Source organism: Salvelinus sp. IW2-2015, linkage group LG27, assembly GCF_002910315.2.
Source record: "Salvelinus sp. IW2-2015 linkage group LG27, ASM291031v2, whole genome shotgun sequence".
Classification (NCBI taxonomy): Eukaryota; Metazoa; Chordata; class Actinopteri; order Salmoniformes; family Salmonidae; genus Salvelinus; species Salvelinus sp. IW2-2015.
In genome coordinates, this window is record NC_036867.1 from 16,684,859 (window position 1) to 16,702,880 (window position 18,022).

The window sequence follows — 18,022 nt, forward strand, 5'->3', positions numbered from 1 at the left end:
CACACACACACACACACACACACACACACACACACACACACACACACACACACACACACACACACACACACACACACACACATAGACATATGTGAAAGCTTAGGGGATGAAGGGACTAGTATTGAAGTGAAGTGGCTTGTCTGAGTGGAGCTCAAGGCTTTTTACATGTCCTAACCTAGTCCATTCACTGCCACTACAGCTCTGACTTTAAACGTACGCCTCTGCTAAGTAACACCTACGAGGGAGCAATGTACGCGAGGAGAAGAGTGGAAAAAGAGATTGAGGTTGCTCAGATGAGAGTGCTTTAATGTGAAACGTGTTAAATAATTCCATGACAATGTTTCTCATGCTTTTTCTGCGGTGAATAACAAACACACTCTTATACATACACTGGGAGCAAAACACACACACACTCTCTCACACAGCACTCTGTCCTGTATGCTATCACTCAATCTAGCGAAATATGACCCACTCCATGGCTGGCGGACCAGAATGTGGAATTCCACATGTCCTCTGTCACTCACACCATACAGTAATATTAGGCAGTAATTCACTTCCCTTTGTGGTTCTCTCCGGCTCTTCCATCTTTCTCTCTTTCTCTTTACTTCTCTTTCTCTATTTTTCATGCTCTCCCCCTCCATGTCTTCTCTGTGTGTGTGTTGTGTGTGTTTGTTTGTTACAGTAAGTGCAGTGTGTTCTGTACAATGCATAAGCTGACCAGTCTTTGAGTAAAGAGAACCACTGATTATATCATGAAAGCCACAGTGGTGAGGGCAGACTCACTGGTGGTTCTAGTCTGTGTTTGTGACCGTGTGTTTGGGGTTTGTGACCCTGTATTTGGGGTTTGTGACCCTGTGATTGAGGTTTGTAACCCTGTGATTGAGGTTTGTGACTGTATTTGTGACTAGGGGCCTTTGCTCAGGAAACTCTATGTAATTACCAAGTTTCACATACTCTCCATAAAGGATTCTGGTGATAAACTGAATGGACATTCGTCTTTAAAGTAAGGCCATCTTTCAATGACTGCATTATTGATCTGCTCCTAGCCTTGTTGAATATGGATCTGTAAGGTGTATACCCGGGTGAGAGAAATCTGCTTCAGATGTAACAAATTGAAAGAGATTTCATTTCATTTGGACCTCGAGCTAAACCAGAATGTTACCCTCCACATGCACACACACACACACACACACACACACACACACACACACACACACACACACACACAAAACCCCCACACCACACGCACACCACACACACACAACCACACACCAACACATCACACACACAACACCCACACCACCACCCCACAACTACCACACACACACCCACCCACACCACACACACACACACACAACACACACACACACACACCACACACCACCACACCACACACACACACCACAACACCCACTCTCTCCACACAACCACACACCACCCACAACAAAAACACAACTTCTGACAGACCTCTTCATTGGATCAGTTTCCCCGATGCACTGTGGAACAGAATGTGAACACAACATTAGTCTTGAGCTAATTAATCTCCCCCAGCTCTCGTGTGAATGTAATTAACACTTTGGATGGGTGCAGATTGGTATTATTATTTATGGCCCGTTTTTCTCGCCTCTTTCTTCCGCTCGGCCTGTGGCACACACTTTTATTTTTTACGACAGACCCAACCATGTTACAAGGCTATTGGGAGTACTTTGTTCCACTTTCATATTTTTATATGGTCTGCATAATCGAATGTCACTCTTGACACGTGTTGTCCATGACAGTACTCTGTTCCTACCCTGTTTGAATATAAATCTGTAATGCATGTACCCGAGTGAACTAGGTTGCATTAGGTTAAGTCCCAAATGACACCCTATTTCCTATGTTGTGCACTGCTTTTGACCAGGGTCCGTAGGGGGGCCTTGATGACTTTGTGCTGTGGATTTCTGTGCTGTGCAGTTCTGAATTTCGCTGTTCCCCCCTGGATAATGTGTATACAGTATTGGACACGTTGTCGATTCCGGAAGTCTCTTTGCGTCCTATTTGCAGTCTCACCCCGTAGCTCAGCAGATGCTTGTAATGCGGAGACGTCATCTAGAAAGATGGGACTAACTGTTGACAAAACAACATGTCTGCAGCAATCGTGTGGGCATGACGTAGTCAGACAGGATGTACCAAGCGGTGACTGTCATAGAGATGATTTGCATTCAGTTTGAGAGTGTTTTATCCCTTGTCTCCCCTACTTTAACAGCACAGGGATCACTTCAGCCAGTGTGTGTGCCATTGTGCTTTTACGTGCGTGTGGGTTTCATAGATTTCAAAAGAAGAACAGGTAGCCAGCCCACCACTCTACACTCTGGGTGTTTGGTAGACCCAACTGCTGTCTTGCAGGCGTTGGGTCACTTAGTTGGGTTGTTTTCTTTTTAAAAAAGACGGGTTATTGATGCTGGGTGCTGGGTTATTGGTGCTGGGTTATTGGGATATGCCCCAGTGGGTTAGATCAGATGTCTGGAAGCATAGTTTAGTAGGGGTGTGGCTTTCAGATAGTTATTTTTAGCCACCCATTAGAGTAAATTTCATTACTATTCATCTGTGATCTTGTATAATTATCACGTTAAGGTTGAACATTGACATTTTTGAACATTCAATGACGCTTACAGAATTGTATAAATTCCCTAAAAGCCTATGTAAATCCTGTTGTTGGGATACAAGAAGGTGGCATATCTTATTATAATATGTAATACATAATCTTAATATCATAGAGGAATGTGTAAAAAAAAATAAGAACACCTTGAATTTGCTGTATGTAAACTTGCTGTATGGAATGACATTTACTCTCATGGGTGGCCAATAAGATCTATCTGAAAGCCACACCCCCAGTAAGCCATGCCTCCTGAAAATAACCTAAGGATTACATTAAAAAAGACAGAGCTGCGGGGTCAACCCAGCATGAGAGTAGAAAATACCCAACTGATGGTTAAATTAACCCATGTTTGGGTAATCCCAACAACCCAACTGGCTGGGTCAAAATAACCAAGCGTGTGTTCTGTCCAATATTTCCCCAGTGCTGGGTTACCAAATAACCCAAACAGGGTTGTTTTTAACCCAGCATTTCTTAGAGTGTAAATGACGACTGTAGCGTGGTCACTAGCAATGCATCCCAAAAGGCACCCTAGTCCCTATATAGTCCACTACTATTTCCTATTCCTTATGGGCTCTGGTCAAAAGTAGTTCACTAAATAGGGGATAAGGTATCATTTGGGACGCAGTGAGAATGCATCTCTTTTCAGTGTCTCAGCAGCACTGAACAGGTGCTGTTTGTCCCCGGAGGACTACTAATCTGTCCATGTCAGCTCTATGGGGTAATAACAAGTCTATGTTTTAGGGTAGAAAATAGTCAAGGGACATGTTGGGACAGGTAGAGATCACAGCACGCGTTCCTCTGTATAATTACAATGTCTGGAGGGAGTGTGCATGGCTCCCATGTCTGGCCCAAATGTGTTATTGTTAATGTTCCTCTTTTGTCTCCACACTTTGTGGAACAGACAAATCGTAGGTGTCTACAGCACAAAACAATTATCCTCTCAGAACTAAACTATGACTAAAATTAACTATAATCAACAGTGAAAGCTGCAATCACTTTCTGCACAAAAAGATCAGCTCTAACTGATTAAATGAATTAAGAGTTGATTGTGAAGAGTGTTATCAGAGAGAGTACAGAGGAAGTCTGTGAAGGAGCGGTGACAGTCCCTGTACCTCATATTTGATGTGAGATCAGGCCTAGAGAGGGACAACCGTCTTCATTAAAACTCTATTAACTCATCAGTCAGATCTTCCCTCTGCCTTGGCTTATCTGTCCACAGCCTCTGTTTAGATTGAACATGGCTGCTAAATATCCTCCTGGAAGGCTTTTCTATCTATGAGTGAGTCCCATATATAGGGCACTACATATTAAGGTAATAAGGTGCTATTTTGGACTCACGCTATGTATTCCCTCAGTTTCCTTCTCTCGTTGTTTCCCTCTCTCTGTGTATGTGCATCCATGCCCCTGCCCTTGCACTTGGGTGACCCTGTACGTCCTCATGTGAGAGGTTCTGCTCTGACTTGTGTGAGAGCATCAGGTCTCCTCTGTCTGTCTGCCAGCCCATCTGGCCAATGTCAAACATACCCTGTGGGAATATCTGGGACAAGGAGAGTTCAAGTTCTCTTTTGACAGAGCGAAGGCCATTTTCGCAGTTTGCCTCTGTCATTGATTGACAGAAAATATGAGTAGTGTACATTTTTCCTTCCCCCTCACCCCCATCTCACTCTTTTGAAAAAAAAGAAAACCTCCCAAATAGTTACCCAGTGCTTTTATCTTCTATATAATGATGTACCTTTATCTAGTATTCGTTTGATTTCTACCGAGCAGGAGCAGAGTTTCTGTACTATGTGCCGCACTGTTATTGCTGATGTGTTTTATGGATTTTTGCTCTGTAGTATAGTGTTGATCTTGTGAATCAATATTGTGGACGAGCGACAGTAGACAGACCAATGAGGAGAGTTAGACAGAACCCAAACTCATAGAGGACTATGTCCAACCCTTCTGTCACTCTCTTCTCCCTCATCCCCTCTCAGTTAGACAGAAAAGCTTGGTCTTTCTTTTCTTTTTGGGGCATTTTCTCAATTTTTCTCTCTCTCCCTCGTTCCCCTCTCTCTCACTCCCTTATCGAGTAATAAGGGACAACCTCACTGTTTTTGTCTTCTTCAGGAGATTAATTAAGCTTAATAAATCAAGTAGGTTTTGAAAACTCAAGCATGTGAACCAGCTCCACTCACCCGCTCACCCGTTGTGCTCAGAAACGTTAAAGAGGAACAAAGGGGGGAGAGAAAGGTAGGGGAATGTCGTTTGCAGTGCCATTTACTTTTTACATCATCATCTTTTCGGACTTTTCTGGCTCAAGGCTGAAGTTATTTGCTGACCTTTCCAAGGCTCCCAGCTGTGTCTGTGGATGATGACAGAGTACTCCTGCCAACACCACTCACTGAATGATCACTAATGAGGGGAACCCGCCGGACACGATTGCAGAAATAATTGTCATTTTACTCCCATTGAATAGGATTCATACTAATTGAAGCCTCATTATTTCACATTGTGTACATCCAATTACGTGTGATTTCTCTAAGTGTTCACCGTTTGCTGTTTTTTTTCAGCCTCACGTCATAAAGGAGGCTATATGTCCAGGGTTTGTGTGCATACCTGAGGGCCCCAGTTGGTCCCAGGGAGATATCTTCATGTGCTTGGGGACGAGGTGTAAGGGACGCACCTAAAACTCAGTGATGTTTCATTTTGACTTTATTTCACCAGGAAGATAGCTGTGGGGGATTCCAGGGGGAGACTCCCTTGGGTTTTCTGACCTCAATGGGACTTCCTGGTAACCTGGTCAAGCAGACTGACTGCTGCGTTCACAAGATCAGGCTGGTTTCACAAGGCTAACTTCCTGGTGTAATAAAGTCAAAACGATACATCACTGAGGTACATCCACTACATCCCCAGAAGGTTATTTATGACCTCAGTGTCTTATATGATCCCTATGGCTTTTGATCATTATTTATACATGTCAACTCCAGAACAACCACTTGACCCCTCAGTCTCTCAACCCCGCCTCATTAAGTTGGCTATACAGTGGCTTGTGAAAGTATTCACCCCCCTTGGCATTTTTCCTATTTTGTGGCCTTACAACCTGGAATTAAAATGAATTTCTGGGGGGGGGGGTTGTATAATTTAACTTACACAACCTGCCTACTATTTTGAAGATGGAATTTGTTTTTTATTGTGAAACAAACAAGAAATAAGACAAAAAAAACTGAAAACTTGAGCGTGCATAACTATACACCCCCCAAAGCCAATACTTTGTAGAGCCACCTTTTGCAAAAATTACAGCTGCAAGTCTCTTGGGGACTACTTTGTGTATGTCCCTTACATGAAATCCAAATAAAAATCCATTTAAATTACAGGTTGTAATGCAACAAAATAGGAAAAACGCCAATTGGGATGAATACTTTTGCAAGGCACTGTATGTCCAGGATTTCTGTGCATACCTGAGGGCCCCAGTTTATCTCCATGTGCTTGGCAAGGGCTCCTGCTACATTGATGGAGCTGCTTTCAATAGGGAGGTAGAAAAGAGTGCTCTGACACCCTCAAAAAGAGACAGTCAGAGCCAAAAGGTGTCCCTCCAACATGTACGCACGCACGTTCTCACACTCACACACACACATTTGTTTTACTATCCTTGTGGGGACCAAACAATTGATTCCAATTCAAAATCCTATTTTCCCTAACCCCTAGTCCTAAACTTAGCCCTAACCCTTAATGTAACCCCTAACCCTAATTGTAACCCTACACTTAACCCCAAAGCCTATCATTTTCCTTGTGGGCACACACATGCAGCACGCACGCATGCCACACACACAACACACACACACACACACACACACACACACACACACACACACACACAACACACAACACACACACACACACACACACACACACACACACACACACACACACCACAACACACACACACAACAACACACACACACACACACACACACACACACAACACACACACACACACACACACACACAACATTCTCTCTTCTCCAGTATGGGCGAACCCTTGTACGGAAGCGTCCTGTCAGTGCCATTGAGTCAGGTAGACAACCAGAGAAAGGGGAAAACCAGCGGGACCCTAATACCCAGGAAGAGAATGAAAAGAAGGGTTGCACCGAGATTTCATGATCTCCTAAATGTCCTTGAAAGCGTTAGGTGAAACCAAATTACAGTTCTCCTGGCGTTAGTGGATTAGTCGTGTTGACAGGCGTGAGTCGGGCGAACAGAGCCACTCTTGAGAGTCACAGCAAAGGTTTGCAGGGCATTCAGGGGGAGTAAAAGAGGAACAGAGGGGGAAGATTTTCTCTCACACAAAGCTGAAGGAACTCACACATCCATGGAGAAGCCTCGTCCTGCTACGAACTTATTCGGGGTGTTCCTCAGGGGTCTGTACTTTCCCCTTTAAAATGACTAACACAGACCATGGAGTCTCTCCTTGACAATGAGAGAGTTCACTGGCCCTGAACCAGTTGGGAGAAGTATAAACCATTACAGAGAGAGAGAGCGATCAACAGACACCAGTGCAGGTGTTTTTTATTCACAGTGACTCAGAGAAAGATATTCCATGAAAAGCACAACACATTTGTTAAGGGTCTCTATTTTCCAGTCATGGTGTGTTCCGAGTTATTCTCTTTTGCCAACTTTCCACCATATATATTGAAGTGTCTAACAAAGATCCTTTGGAGGGTGAGAGACAATGTATGTGTTCCTGGAATGTATACTGTAGGTTCCCCTTGGATCGAAATATACAGTGATCTTTGACAGGGCATCTTGCAGGCATACATTGTCTCGGTGTGGGGGAATATGCATGCTTGGCTACAGGGGCAGTGTTAGACACCTAAGAACAACAGCATTGAGATCTGAATAGTAATTAGCAGCATGCTACATACTCCAAACAGACATAGCTGCCTAGACTTCATAATGAGAAGAGCTCACTGGGGGGGTGGTGGTGAAAGGGGCCTCAAGGATTCTGTTTGGGAGTCTGTCTGCGTCAGTCAACTTTGTTCAGTTTTAGCCTTGTGATCAGCATCCAAATGTGTTTAGTTAAAGAACTTCTGGGAAAATTTGTCCAAACTTTATTGATAGACTTGTAGAATGACCTGTGGTTTAAAGTGATAAAGATTAGCCGATGCAGAGAAAGTGTGGTCTACTGATAGAGAGTATGGTTTCATACGTGTGGTCTAGTGATTCACATTATTTAGCAGACACGCTAATCCAGAGTGATTTACAGGCACAATTAGGATTAAGTGCCTTGCTCAAGGGCACATTGGCAGTTTGTCGGCTTGGTGATTCAAACCAGCAACCTTTTTGTTAATGCGCCCAACACTCTTTAACCGCTAGGCTACCTGCCGCCACTGATGACTGGCATTGTCTGTGATGTCAATATATACAGTTTAGTTAAGCCAGTAGTACATTTAGAGTACAGCACATTGGACTCTGTGTAGTGTCCTCAGCATTAACTTTAGAATTCTTGCAGTTCTTCCTGCAAGTGTGTGTGTGTGTGTGTGTGTGTGTGTGTGTGTGTGTGTGTGTGTGTGTGTGTGTGTGCGTGCGTGCGTGCGTGCGTGCGGCGTGCCGTGCGTGCGTCGTGCCGTGCGGTGCGTGCGTGGCGTGCGTGCGCTGCGTGGCGTGCCGTGCGTGCGTGCGTGCGTGCGTGCGTGCGTGCGTGCGTGCGTGTGTGTGAGAGTTAGTTAGTTAGTCTCCCTGGTCTCATCCGTGCAGCAGCTGGTCTCTGAGCTGTTTACTTTGCGGATGCTCATTACAGAGTGAAACTGTCAGCCTCCACTTTGGGCGCATTAGCATGTTAAGCCCCTCCACTCCACTCTCACCTCCCTAGTCCTGCTCTCATGGTGAACACTTCTGGTCTATCTGGGGCCCAGAGAGAGAGAGGGGAGGACGGAGGGGAGGGAGGATGAGGCGAGAGAGAGTGGGGGGGAGCCGTTTGTTGTTTGTTTTTACAACTAACCTCATTAGTAGAGCTGGAATGACATTAACGGTCAGGCAGGCAGGCTTTGAACTAATGTCAGTTTTTGTACGAGTCTGGGGGAAGAAATGTAAGTGGGAAAGTGATTAAAAGGAGAAACCTGTGCCAGGCAGGCTCTAGGACACACTGTCTGAAGTGATGATCTGCCTGGTGTCACGAGTGTGTGTTTTTGCATGCATTTGTGTGTGCGTTAGAGGTCTTTGCGGATCCACCTGTACCTGAATACCCGAGACCTGATCCGGATAATGTCACGAATCTGGGTCGGATCTGATATGATTGTCACGGGTCTCGGGTACAGTATGTGTCATTTTAACTGACTTGTCCCTAAGGGCTAGTGCATTTCACTGCTCGACTCCTGCAGTAGAGAAAGAGAGAGAAAAATTGTATAATAACAGGCTACAACAACCAAGAGCCAACAGGTAGGCAGGCTGCTACTTCATTTTCTGAATGGAGATGTTATTTGTAACTGTAAGATCAGAAAGCGCATGTACTGCAGCCTCAGTTAGTCTAGCTAGCTAACGTTAGCTAGCTTAACTAGGTTCTTGTCCCGGTTTGATGCAGACAAGCAGTCCAAGACAGGTACTACGCCATCATATGATGATAAATGACCTAGCTATGGCAGCTATTAGCCTATTAGGCTTGCTTGCTGTCTCTCCTCTCTAACTCCCTCCTCCCTGCTCCCCATGTCACTCGCTCACAGTATGGTCCCTCCCCTGCCTGCTTGAGCGGAACCGCTCTCCCTCCTCTCACACTGTATCAGCTTCGGTTAATAAAGTAGCTAAAAAACATATTTTTCCACTGCTTTCCTCCCTCAGATTGGATCGGACCGGGTCTGGATCCGAACAGGTTTATACAGAACGGGTCTAGTTGTCCTCGGGTCCGTTCGGAACGGGTCTCTATATTATTTGTATTTATTTATTTATGCATATTGGGTCTAGGTGGGAAAGCACCAGGTCCATTTTAGGACGGGTCAAACTTTTTGGATCTGTGAGGCGTGTGTGTGTGTGTGTGTGTGTGTGTGTGTGTGTGTGTGTGTGGTGTGTGTGTGTGTGTGTGTGTGTGTGTGTGTGTGTGTGTGTGTGTGTGTGTGTCCTGTCCTGTCCTCACTGTGACCTGATCAGAGTTTATCCTGGTCAGCTCACATGGCCAGGAAAAACTCTTGGCCCTAGGTAGGCTAGGTATGACTATGGGCCACTGGTATGTCTTAAATATGCTGAGTCACTGCTTCAATGCTATTCTGCATTTGTTTCATCCAAAGTAGTATAATTTCTCCCTAAAGCAATGAAGAATAGTCCACTGAGACAGTGATTTATGAGAGTGGCAGAAGATTAATGACCAGACCAGAGTTTTGGCTCTACCGCTGGACCACTGCCTTTTTGACCATAAAAATAGTATTGTTCTATGTAATTATGCTGCTAGGATCCACTGGTGTACAATATAACCCGTTTCTCATTTCAGTTTAACTACTTAAAAAGGTCTATAGTTGAGAATGTCTTGGCTTACAAATTATATTGAGGAGAGAGCAGAATTATTGAGCTAATAAAGGAGTTATATTGTAATCACCTTTTACATTTGAGGAAAGGAAAATATTGGTAGGATAAAAAATTACTCATGACTTTTAAATTTCTAAATCATAACATGTTTGCATTATTGCTTTATTTCTCTTAGAATAAAGTGTACCTGTGTCACTGCAACTAAAAACAGCATATTCCTCCTACACTGTACCGCTTTTACTCATCTCCCCTCTTCCTCTTTATCTGTGCTCCCCAGGGGTCTCCTACTCCTACCTGCAGGGGCAGCCACTGGCTGAGGAGGACGTGGCAGTGGATGTGAAGTTGTACAGTCACCGGTGGAGGAGGTGGCTGTCCCCAGAACAACCACGTAACATGGACAATAACAGGGCCAGCCAGGACCAGGATCAGCAGGACCAAGACCAGAGTCAAGACCAGCCTGAGGGGAACTTCCCAGGCCTGCTCTCAGCAGAGGACAGCCAGGACACTGACAACAGTTCCCAGATAGAGGTACAGTACATCAACAGTGTTTCCCCTACCATTACTCAGCATGATACAAAGGAGGGATCCACTTCTTACCTCTTTTGATCCATATCCAAATTCTCACCTGATGACCTGGTCGTCCTCTCTCTGCCTCAACATGGGCGGTGTGTGTCCATGATCCACGGTGTGTCCATGATCCATATCAAAAGTGGTTTGATATTTGCAGTGGTACTTGAGTAAAAGTAAAGATACCTTAATAGAAAATAACTCAAGTAAAAGTGAGAGACACCCAGTGAAATATTACTTGAGTAAAAGTTTCAAAGTACTTGGTTTTAAACATACATTAAGTATCAAATGTAAAAGGATAAACCATTTAAAATTCCTTCTATTAAGCAAACCAGATGGCACAAATTATTTTGAGACACTCAGACATCATTTACAAACAAAGCATTTGTGTTTAGTGAGCCCGCCAGATCAGAGGCAGTAGGGATGACCAGGGATGTTCTCTTAAAGTGTGTGAATTGGACCATTTTCTAGTCCTGCAAAGCATTCAAAATGTAACGAATACTTTTGGGTGTCAGGGAAAATGTATATAAAGTTAAAGTACATTATTTTCTTTAGTAGTGTAGTGAAGAGTACAGATACCCCCCCCAAAAGTACTTAAGTAGTACTTTAAAGTATTTTTAATTAAGTACTTTACACCACTGGATATTTGTAGCACCAAACCTGTTTACCATGAACTAGTGCTTGTTGGTATTTTTTTTCTGGGTAAGACCTATTATTTGATTCCTAGATTCCTGTCATTGTTGTTGAGCTCCTCATACTTTCCTTTGTTTGCTGAAGGGCGGAGGCTTACCAGAACTCTGTTACTTCAGGGGGCTTGGTGTTCCGCCAAGGAAAAACTATTTAGGGAAAACACTTGGGCCCACAGAGGGAACACCCCAGATAACCCTCTGAGACAGGGAGGGAGAATGTCTGGATTTACCTGTGAGGCCTCTATTAGAATATGAACAGAGCCGAAACTGCATTAGTTCCTCAATCCTCTTTAATCTACAACTACAGTAGTCCAACAAATATTCCTGGGCAACTCTCTGAGGAGAAAAAGTAGACAACCCGAGAACAGAGTGATTAGGTGATAATGAAAAACAGGACAAGGGGACCTTTTGGCGGATGAATACTTAATATCAAATTAAAGCTCAGCACACCCCTAGGTAGTCATTCATCATAACCTGCTGTGTGTGGACTGAGGGTGAGTCACCTTAAAGTACCCCAGAAAGAGACCAGAACAACAGGTTATTAAAGGGTAATTCCACCACTTTTTATATTTACAGTGCCTTCAGCAAGTATTCACACCGCTTGACTTTTTCCACATTTTGTTGTGTTACAATAACCCATAATGTTAAAGTGGAATGATATTTCATTATTTTTTACAAATTCATTAAAAATGAAAAGCTGAAATGTCAATAAGCAATCAACCCCTCTGTTATGGCAAGCCTAAATAAGTTTCAAAAGGCACAATGTGCTTCAAAAGGCACATAATAAGTTGCATGGACTCACTCTGTGTGCAGTAATAGAGTTTACATTCTTTTTTAATGAATACCTCATATCTGTAACCCACACATGCAATTATCTGTAAGGTCCCTCAGTCGAGCAGTGAATTTCAAACACAGATTCTACCACAAAGACCAGGGAAGTTTTCCAATGCCTTGCAAAGGGCACCTATTGGTAGATGGGTCAAAAAAAACTGACGTTGAATATCCCTTTAGGCATGGTGAAGTTATTAATTACACTTTGGATGGTGCATCAATACACCCAGTCCCTACAAAGATACCATTTCCAGAGAGGAAGGAAACTCAAGGATTTCACCATGATGACTTGGTGACCATGGTGACTTTAAAAAGGTTACAGAGTTTAATGGCTGTGATAGGAGAAAACTGAGGATGGATCAACAACATTGTAGTTACTCCACAATACTAACGTAAATGACAGAGTGAAAAGAAGGAAGCCTGGACAGTATACAAAATATTCTAAAACATGCATGCCAGTTTGCAAGGCACTAAAGTAAAACTGCAAAAAAATTGGCAAAGAAATTAACTTTATGTCCTGAAATAAAAGTGTTATGTGTGGGGCAAATCCAACACAACACATCCCTGAGTACCACCCTTCACATTTTCAAGCATAGTGGTGGCTGCATCATGTTATGGGTATGCTTGCCATTGGCAAGGACTAGGGAGTTTTTTAGGATAAAAAGAAACGGAATAGAGCAAAGCACAGCAAAATCCTAGAGGAAAACCTGGTTCAGTCTGCTTTCCAACAGACACTGGGAGACAAATTACCCAGAAAGACTCACAGCTGTAATCGCTGCCAAAGGTGATTATAACATGTATTAACTCAGGGCTGTAAATACTTATGTAAATATGATATTTCGGTATTTAATTTTCAAAACATTTTTTAAAAAATCTAAAAACCTGTTTTCACTTTGTCATTATGAGGTATTTTGTGTAGATGGGTGAGGAAAAACATATATTTAATCAATGAGTTCAGGCTGAAACACAACAAAATGTGGAATAGGTCAAGGGGTGTGAACACTTTCTGAAGGCACTGTATTATCTTCAGCACCATATATGAAAGCAGCAAGTTTTTATGGTCATAAAAAATGGCATGATGAAATTGCATTGAAAGATTAAAACTGCAATGTGTTTCTAGCCAGGGAGAATGCATTTCCCTGCTCCCTCCATCACCTTGAATCTCATAGCCTTAGAAAATCACTGTTTTCTACATAATTATGTTTTTTCATATCTTTTTACGTGCATAACGTAGAAATGTACTGTTTTCTCGAAGACACTGGTATGATGCTGGACGTAATGTTTATGAGGTTGTAAAGTGGTTGTATTCCCCCTTAACTTTGACCTCCTTCTCGACAGTCACAAAGCAATAGACCAGCTGGAGATTAAGTTCTGGCTCTTGGTCTGTGTGTCACTGTGTCCCTTTGTAAATGAAAGGCAAGGACCCAGGTCCCTTGTTATTGTGCCTACTAGCCCAGCTCACCGTTGCAGCCTAGCGCTCAGGCATTTAGTCGTAAAGATGGCGGCGGTGCGTCTGGTCCGGACTGATCGTTAAGTCTCTTTGTGACTTCAATCATCTCAGGTCTCCAGCCCGAGCGTCGCTCTGTGTGATAACAGAAGACGCTTTGATCTTCAGCTAAACACACACATACATACATGCGGCCACCCAAACACACACACTCACACACACATACAAACACATGCGTGCTAACACACACATGCACAAACATACACACCATGTGCGCCCACCCACACACCACCAGGCGCGTAACTTGCGGGGGGGGACAGGGGGTCATTACCCCCTCAATATTATAAACAGTTCAAGTTTACCCTAAAGAGCCAGGCAACTACTGGCTTTATGTGGCTTTTTCACCACAGTGCTACTCAGTTCCTCATTTTATGATTGGATACCACTGCCGCTAAATACACTTTTGTTTGTGCCCGGTCCCCACTCCCCAGAGGCCTGCCAGCCCATGGGCTGTAAGATGAACGAAGCAATGCGCAATTTCTTCTCTTTCCCTTTTCGCATGTACTATGCACTCTTTCTTTCTCTTTGTGGTGTTTGCTGAGGAGAGGCAGCTATATTCACAGCACTTCAATGTGTAAACGTTTGGAACATTTAAAACGAGTAAACGGTCATGAACATTTCATAAGTGTATTGCTATGTTGTCATGTAACTAGCGAACTACTGGTGGCAGGACATAAGATTTGTGTTGTTGTTGCAGAGAACTGTAAGTAAATGAATGAATGGCTACATAGCTAGCTAACTACACTGTACATTTCATAATAGACTGGTACTATGTAATCAGACAGCTAGCTATACATATTGCCAGGTTAAACATAATTTAGCTAATAAAAGCACCATCTAATTCATGTTAATAAGCTAACCCCATCATTTTTAAGGTCAGCCATTTTTGTCATATGATAATGGTATTTGGTCATATGATCATGGCAGGGTTGAAAGACAGATAATAGAGAGAGTGAGAGAGCGCACCACCCATGTTGAGGCAGGGAGAGGACGAACAGGTCATCAGGTGAGAATTTAAGTTAAAAAGCACTATCAGTTCAACTGATCATCTTTGCTGACTGTAGCCCAAGTACTACAACAAAACAGTTGTTGCCTACATTCTGATTTCATTTGGTTGTCGTGGCAAGGGTTAGAGACAGTCGGTGGAGAGAGCGAGAGAGAGAACACCGCCCATGTTGAGGCAGAGAGAGGACGACCAGGTCAGCAGGTGAGAATTTGGAATGTAGTTGTGAGGAAACAATGGTGAACACACACATTTGAATATTTACAGTTGAAGTCGGAAGTTTACATACACCTTAGCCAAATACATTTAAACCCAGTTTTTCACAATTCCTGACATTTAATCCTAGTAAAAATTCCCCTTTCTTAGCGTCAGTTAGATCACCACTGTAATTTAAGAATGTGAAATGTCAGAATAATTAGAGAGAATGATTTATTTCAGCTTTTATTTCTTTCTCACATTCCCAGTGGGTCAAAGTTTACATACACTCAGTTAGTATTGTGTAGCATTGCCTTTAAATTGTTTAACTTAGGTCAAACGTTTCGGGTAGTCTTCACAAGCTTCCCACAATAAGTTGGGTGAATTTTGTCCCTCACTCCCTGACAGAGCTGGTTAACTGAATCAGGTTTGTAGGCCTCCTTGCCGTACACGCTTTCAGTTCTGCCCCACAATTTTCTATAGGATTGAGGTCAAGGCTTTGTGATGGCCACTCCTTTACATTGACTTTGTTTCCTTAAGCCATTTTGCCACAACTTTGGAAGTTTGCTTGGTCAATGTCATTTGGAAGACCGCATTTCCGACCAAGCTTTAACTTCCTGACTGATGTTTGAGATGTTGCTTCAATATATCCACATAATTGTCCTGCCTCATGATCCATCTATTTTGTGAAGTGCACCAGTGCTCCTGCCCACGCAAAGCACCCCAAAACATGATGCTGCCACCCCTGTGCTTCATGGTGGGATGGTGTTCTTCTGCTTGCAAGCCTCCCCCTTTTTCCTCCAAACATAACGATGGTCATTATGGCCAAACAGTTCTTTTTTTGTTTCATCAGACCAGAGGACATTTCTCCAAAAGTACAATCTTTGTCCCCATGTGCAGTTGCAAACCGTAGTATGGCTTTTTTATGGCGGTTTTGGAGCAGTGGCTTCTTCCTTGCTGAGCGCCTTTCATGCTATATGATACTACTTGTTTTATTGTTGATATAGATACTTTGTCTACCTGTTTCCTCCAGCATCTTCACAAAGTCGTTTGCTCTGTTGTTCTGGGATTGAATTGCACACTTTTCGTACAAAGTACGTTCATCTCTATGAGACAGAACGCGTCTCCTTCCTGAGCGGCAATGAACGGCTGGTGTGTCTCCATGGTGTTTATACTTGTCGTACTTATTTTCTTGTACAGATGAATGATGTTGCCTCAGGCATTTGAAATTGCGTCCAAGATGAACCAGACTTGTGGGAGTCTACAATTTCTTTTTTCATGTGTCTTGCCTGATTTTCTTTGATCTTTCCCTGATGTCAGCAAGAGCACGTGAGTCTTCGAAGGTAGGCCTGAATACATCCACAAGGTACACCTCCAATTGACTCAAATGAACTGTCAATAGGCCTATGAATAGCTTCTTAAAGCATGATCTATTTTCTGCGAAGTTCCAAGCTGTTTAAAGGCATCAGTCAACTTAGTGTTTGTAAACTTTGATCCACTGAATTATCGAATACATTGAATTTATTAAGCTGAAATAATCTGTCTGTAAAAAATTGTTGGAAAAATGACTTGTGTCATGCACAAAGTAGATGTCCTAACCGACTTGCCAAAACTATAGTTTGTTAACAAGTGATTTGTGAAGTGGTTGAAAAACAAGTTTTAATGACTCCGACCTAAGTGTATGTAAACTTCCGACTTCAACTGTAAGTGTGGTCCTAAAACATGCCTTGTAGATGTATTATTGTTTAAGTTTAGTCATATTTTGCCAATAGAAAGGCCCTTCGATTTTGGCAATAGAAAGTAAGACCATGTTTGTTGTCATCACTTGCGTAACATAGTTTCTTACACTATACACTATAGTGTAATTTAGACGAAACAGTAGTTAGCCTAGTTCCAGAATGACTGGGCTTATCACCCCTTTAGGGCACCACCACGGCGCTGTTGGTAGCGGGTTGCTTGAGAACATTCATAACAATGACATGACCGAGTGACGGAGGTGCAACCTATGAATAGGCTACCTGAACCTGCATGACATGAGCCGTCCTCGCTCTGACATCTCCCAGCTTGGATAGAAAGTTGTTGATACTAGGGATGGTATCCTTTCTGCCCAGTTTCCCTGATGTTGCCACATCAATCAAGCTGTTGTTACCATACATGTAGCTGTCACTTCTGTGGAGAGATCAGTTTCTACACTAAAGTTCATAAAGAACTACCTAAGAAGCATCAGGCTCTTGGTCTGATATGAGCTTTTGAACACCTGAGTAAGCTCCACTCATTGTGCTGGTGCGGTCGTAGCCTTGACCATGCCCGATATCCCCCTTATACTTACAATCAGTTAAATATTTTATTTTTTAAGACCCGGGGCACTTTTTCAGTCACATTCCTGAAGTCACATTTCTAGTACATATGGGGGGGGGGACATTTTTTATGAATGAATTACTTTTTGGAGGGTTACTGTCAAAATGATTTATTACATAAAAAATAATAGACATCGATGACAGGCGCATGGGCCCTCAAAGCTCGTGCCCCCCCCCCCACCTTACGTGAGCTTCGGGGGTGTCTGGTACACCAGTGGTTGTCCTGTTTATTATATGATGCAAAATACATCATAGGGGGGTGATTTCTGTATTTTGAAAGTTACATATCTTGAAAATCTGATTGCTGACAAGCAAAACATTTTGGGACTAAAGGTCATCTCAGTTAAACCACAATTACTTTCAGGTGTGGTACAAAGTGTGGGAATGAACTAACATTAAATCCATTGGGTGCAATGCAATCAAGATTTGATATTGATTGTGTCACCAAGTCCTCGTTCATTGTGACGAATAGCAAACCGCTGAACCAGTCAGTACATGATGTCCTTAATCATGACTTGGGAGTTGGGAAAGCTTGGCAGCCGTGTGTTTGTTGTGGTGTTGTGTTGAGTGGTGATATCGCCGGAGCATTGTGAATGTGGTGCAGGATGATTGTCCCAATGATGCCATGTTAAATTCCACATGGCTTTATCAAAGACCGGATCACCTCATCAGTACTAAGCAGCAGCATGTCAACAAACAGACACAAGTCTCAGTATAAATCAGTGCTTAATTTTTGAATTAGGAGGG

At 43.1% G+C, this 18,022-nt stretch overlaps 1 protein-coding gene across 1 annotated transcript in view; it reads left to right on the forward strand.

Moving 5' to 3' along the window:
• The window catches only part of plxdc2b (plexin domain containing 2b), a 165,287-nt gene that overhangs the window by 63,020 nt on the left and 84,245 nt on the right, over positions 1-18,022 (forward strand). The window contains exon 2 of the mRNA XM_023972740.2: positions 10,404-10,654. Within this exon, the coding sequence (XP_023828508.1) occupies positions 10,404-10,654 (251 nt within the window). The remainder of the gene's footprint in view (positions 1-10,403; positions 10,655-18,022) is intronic.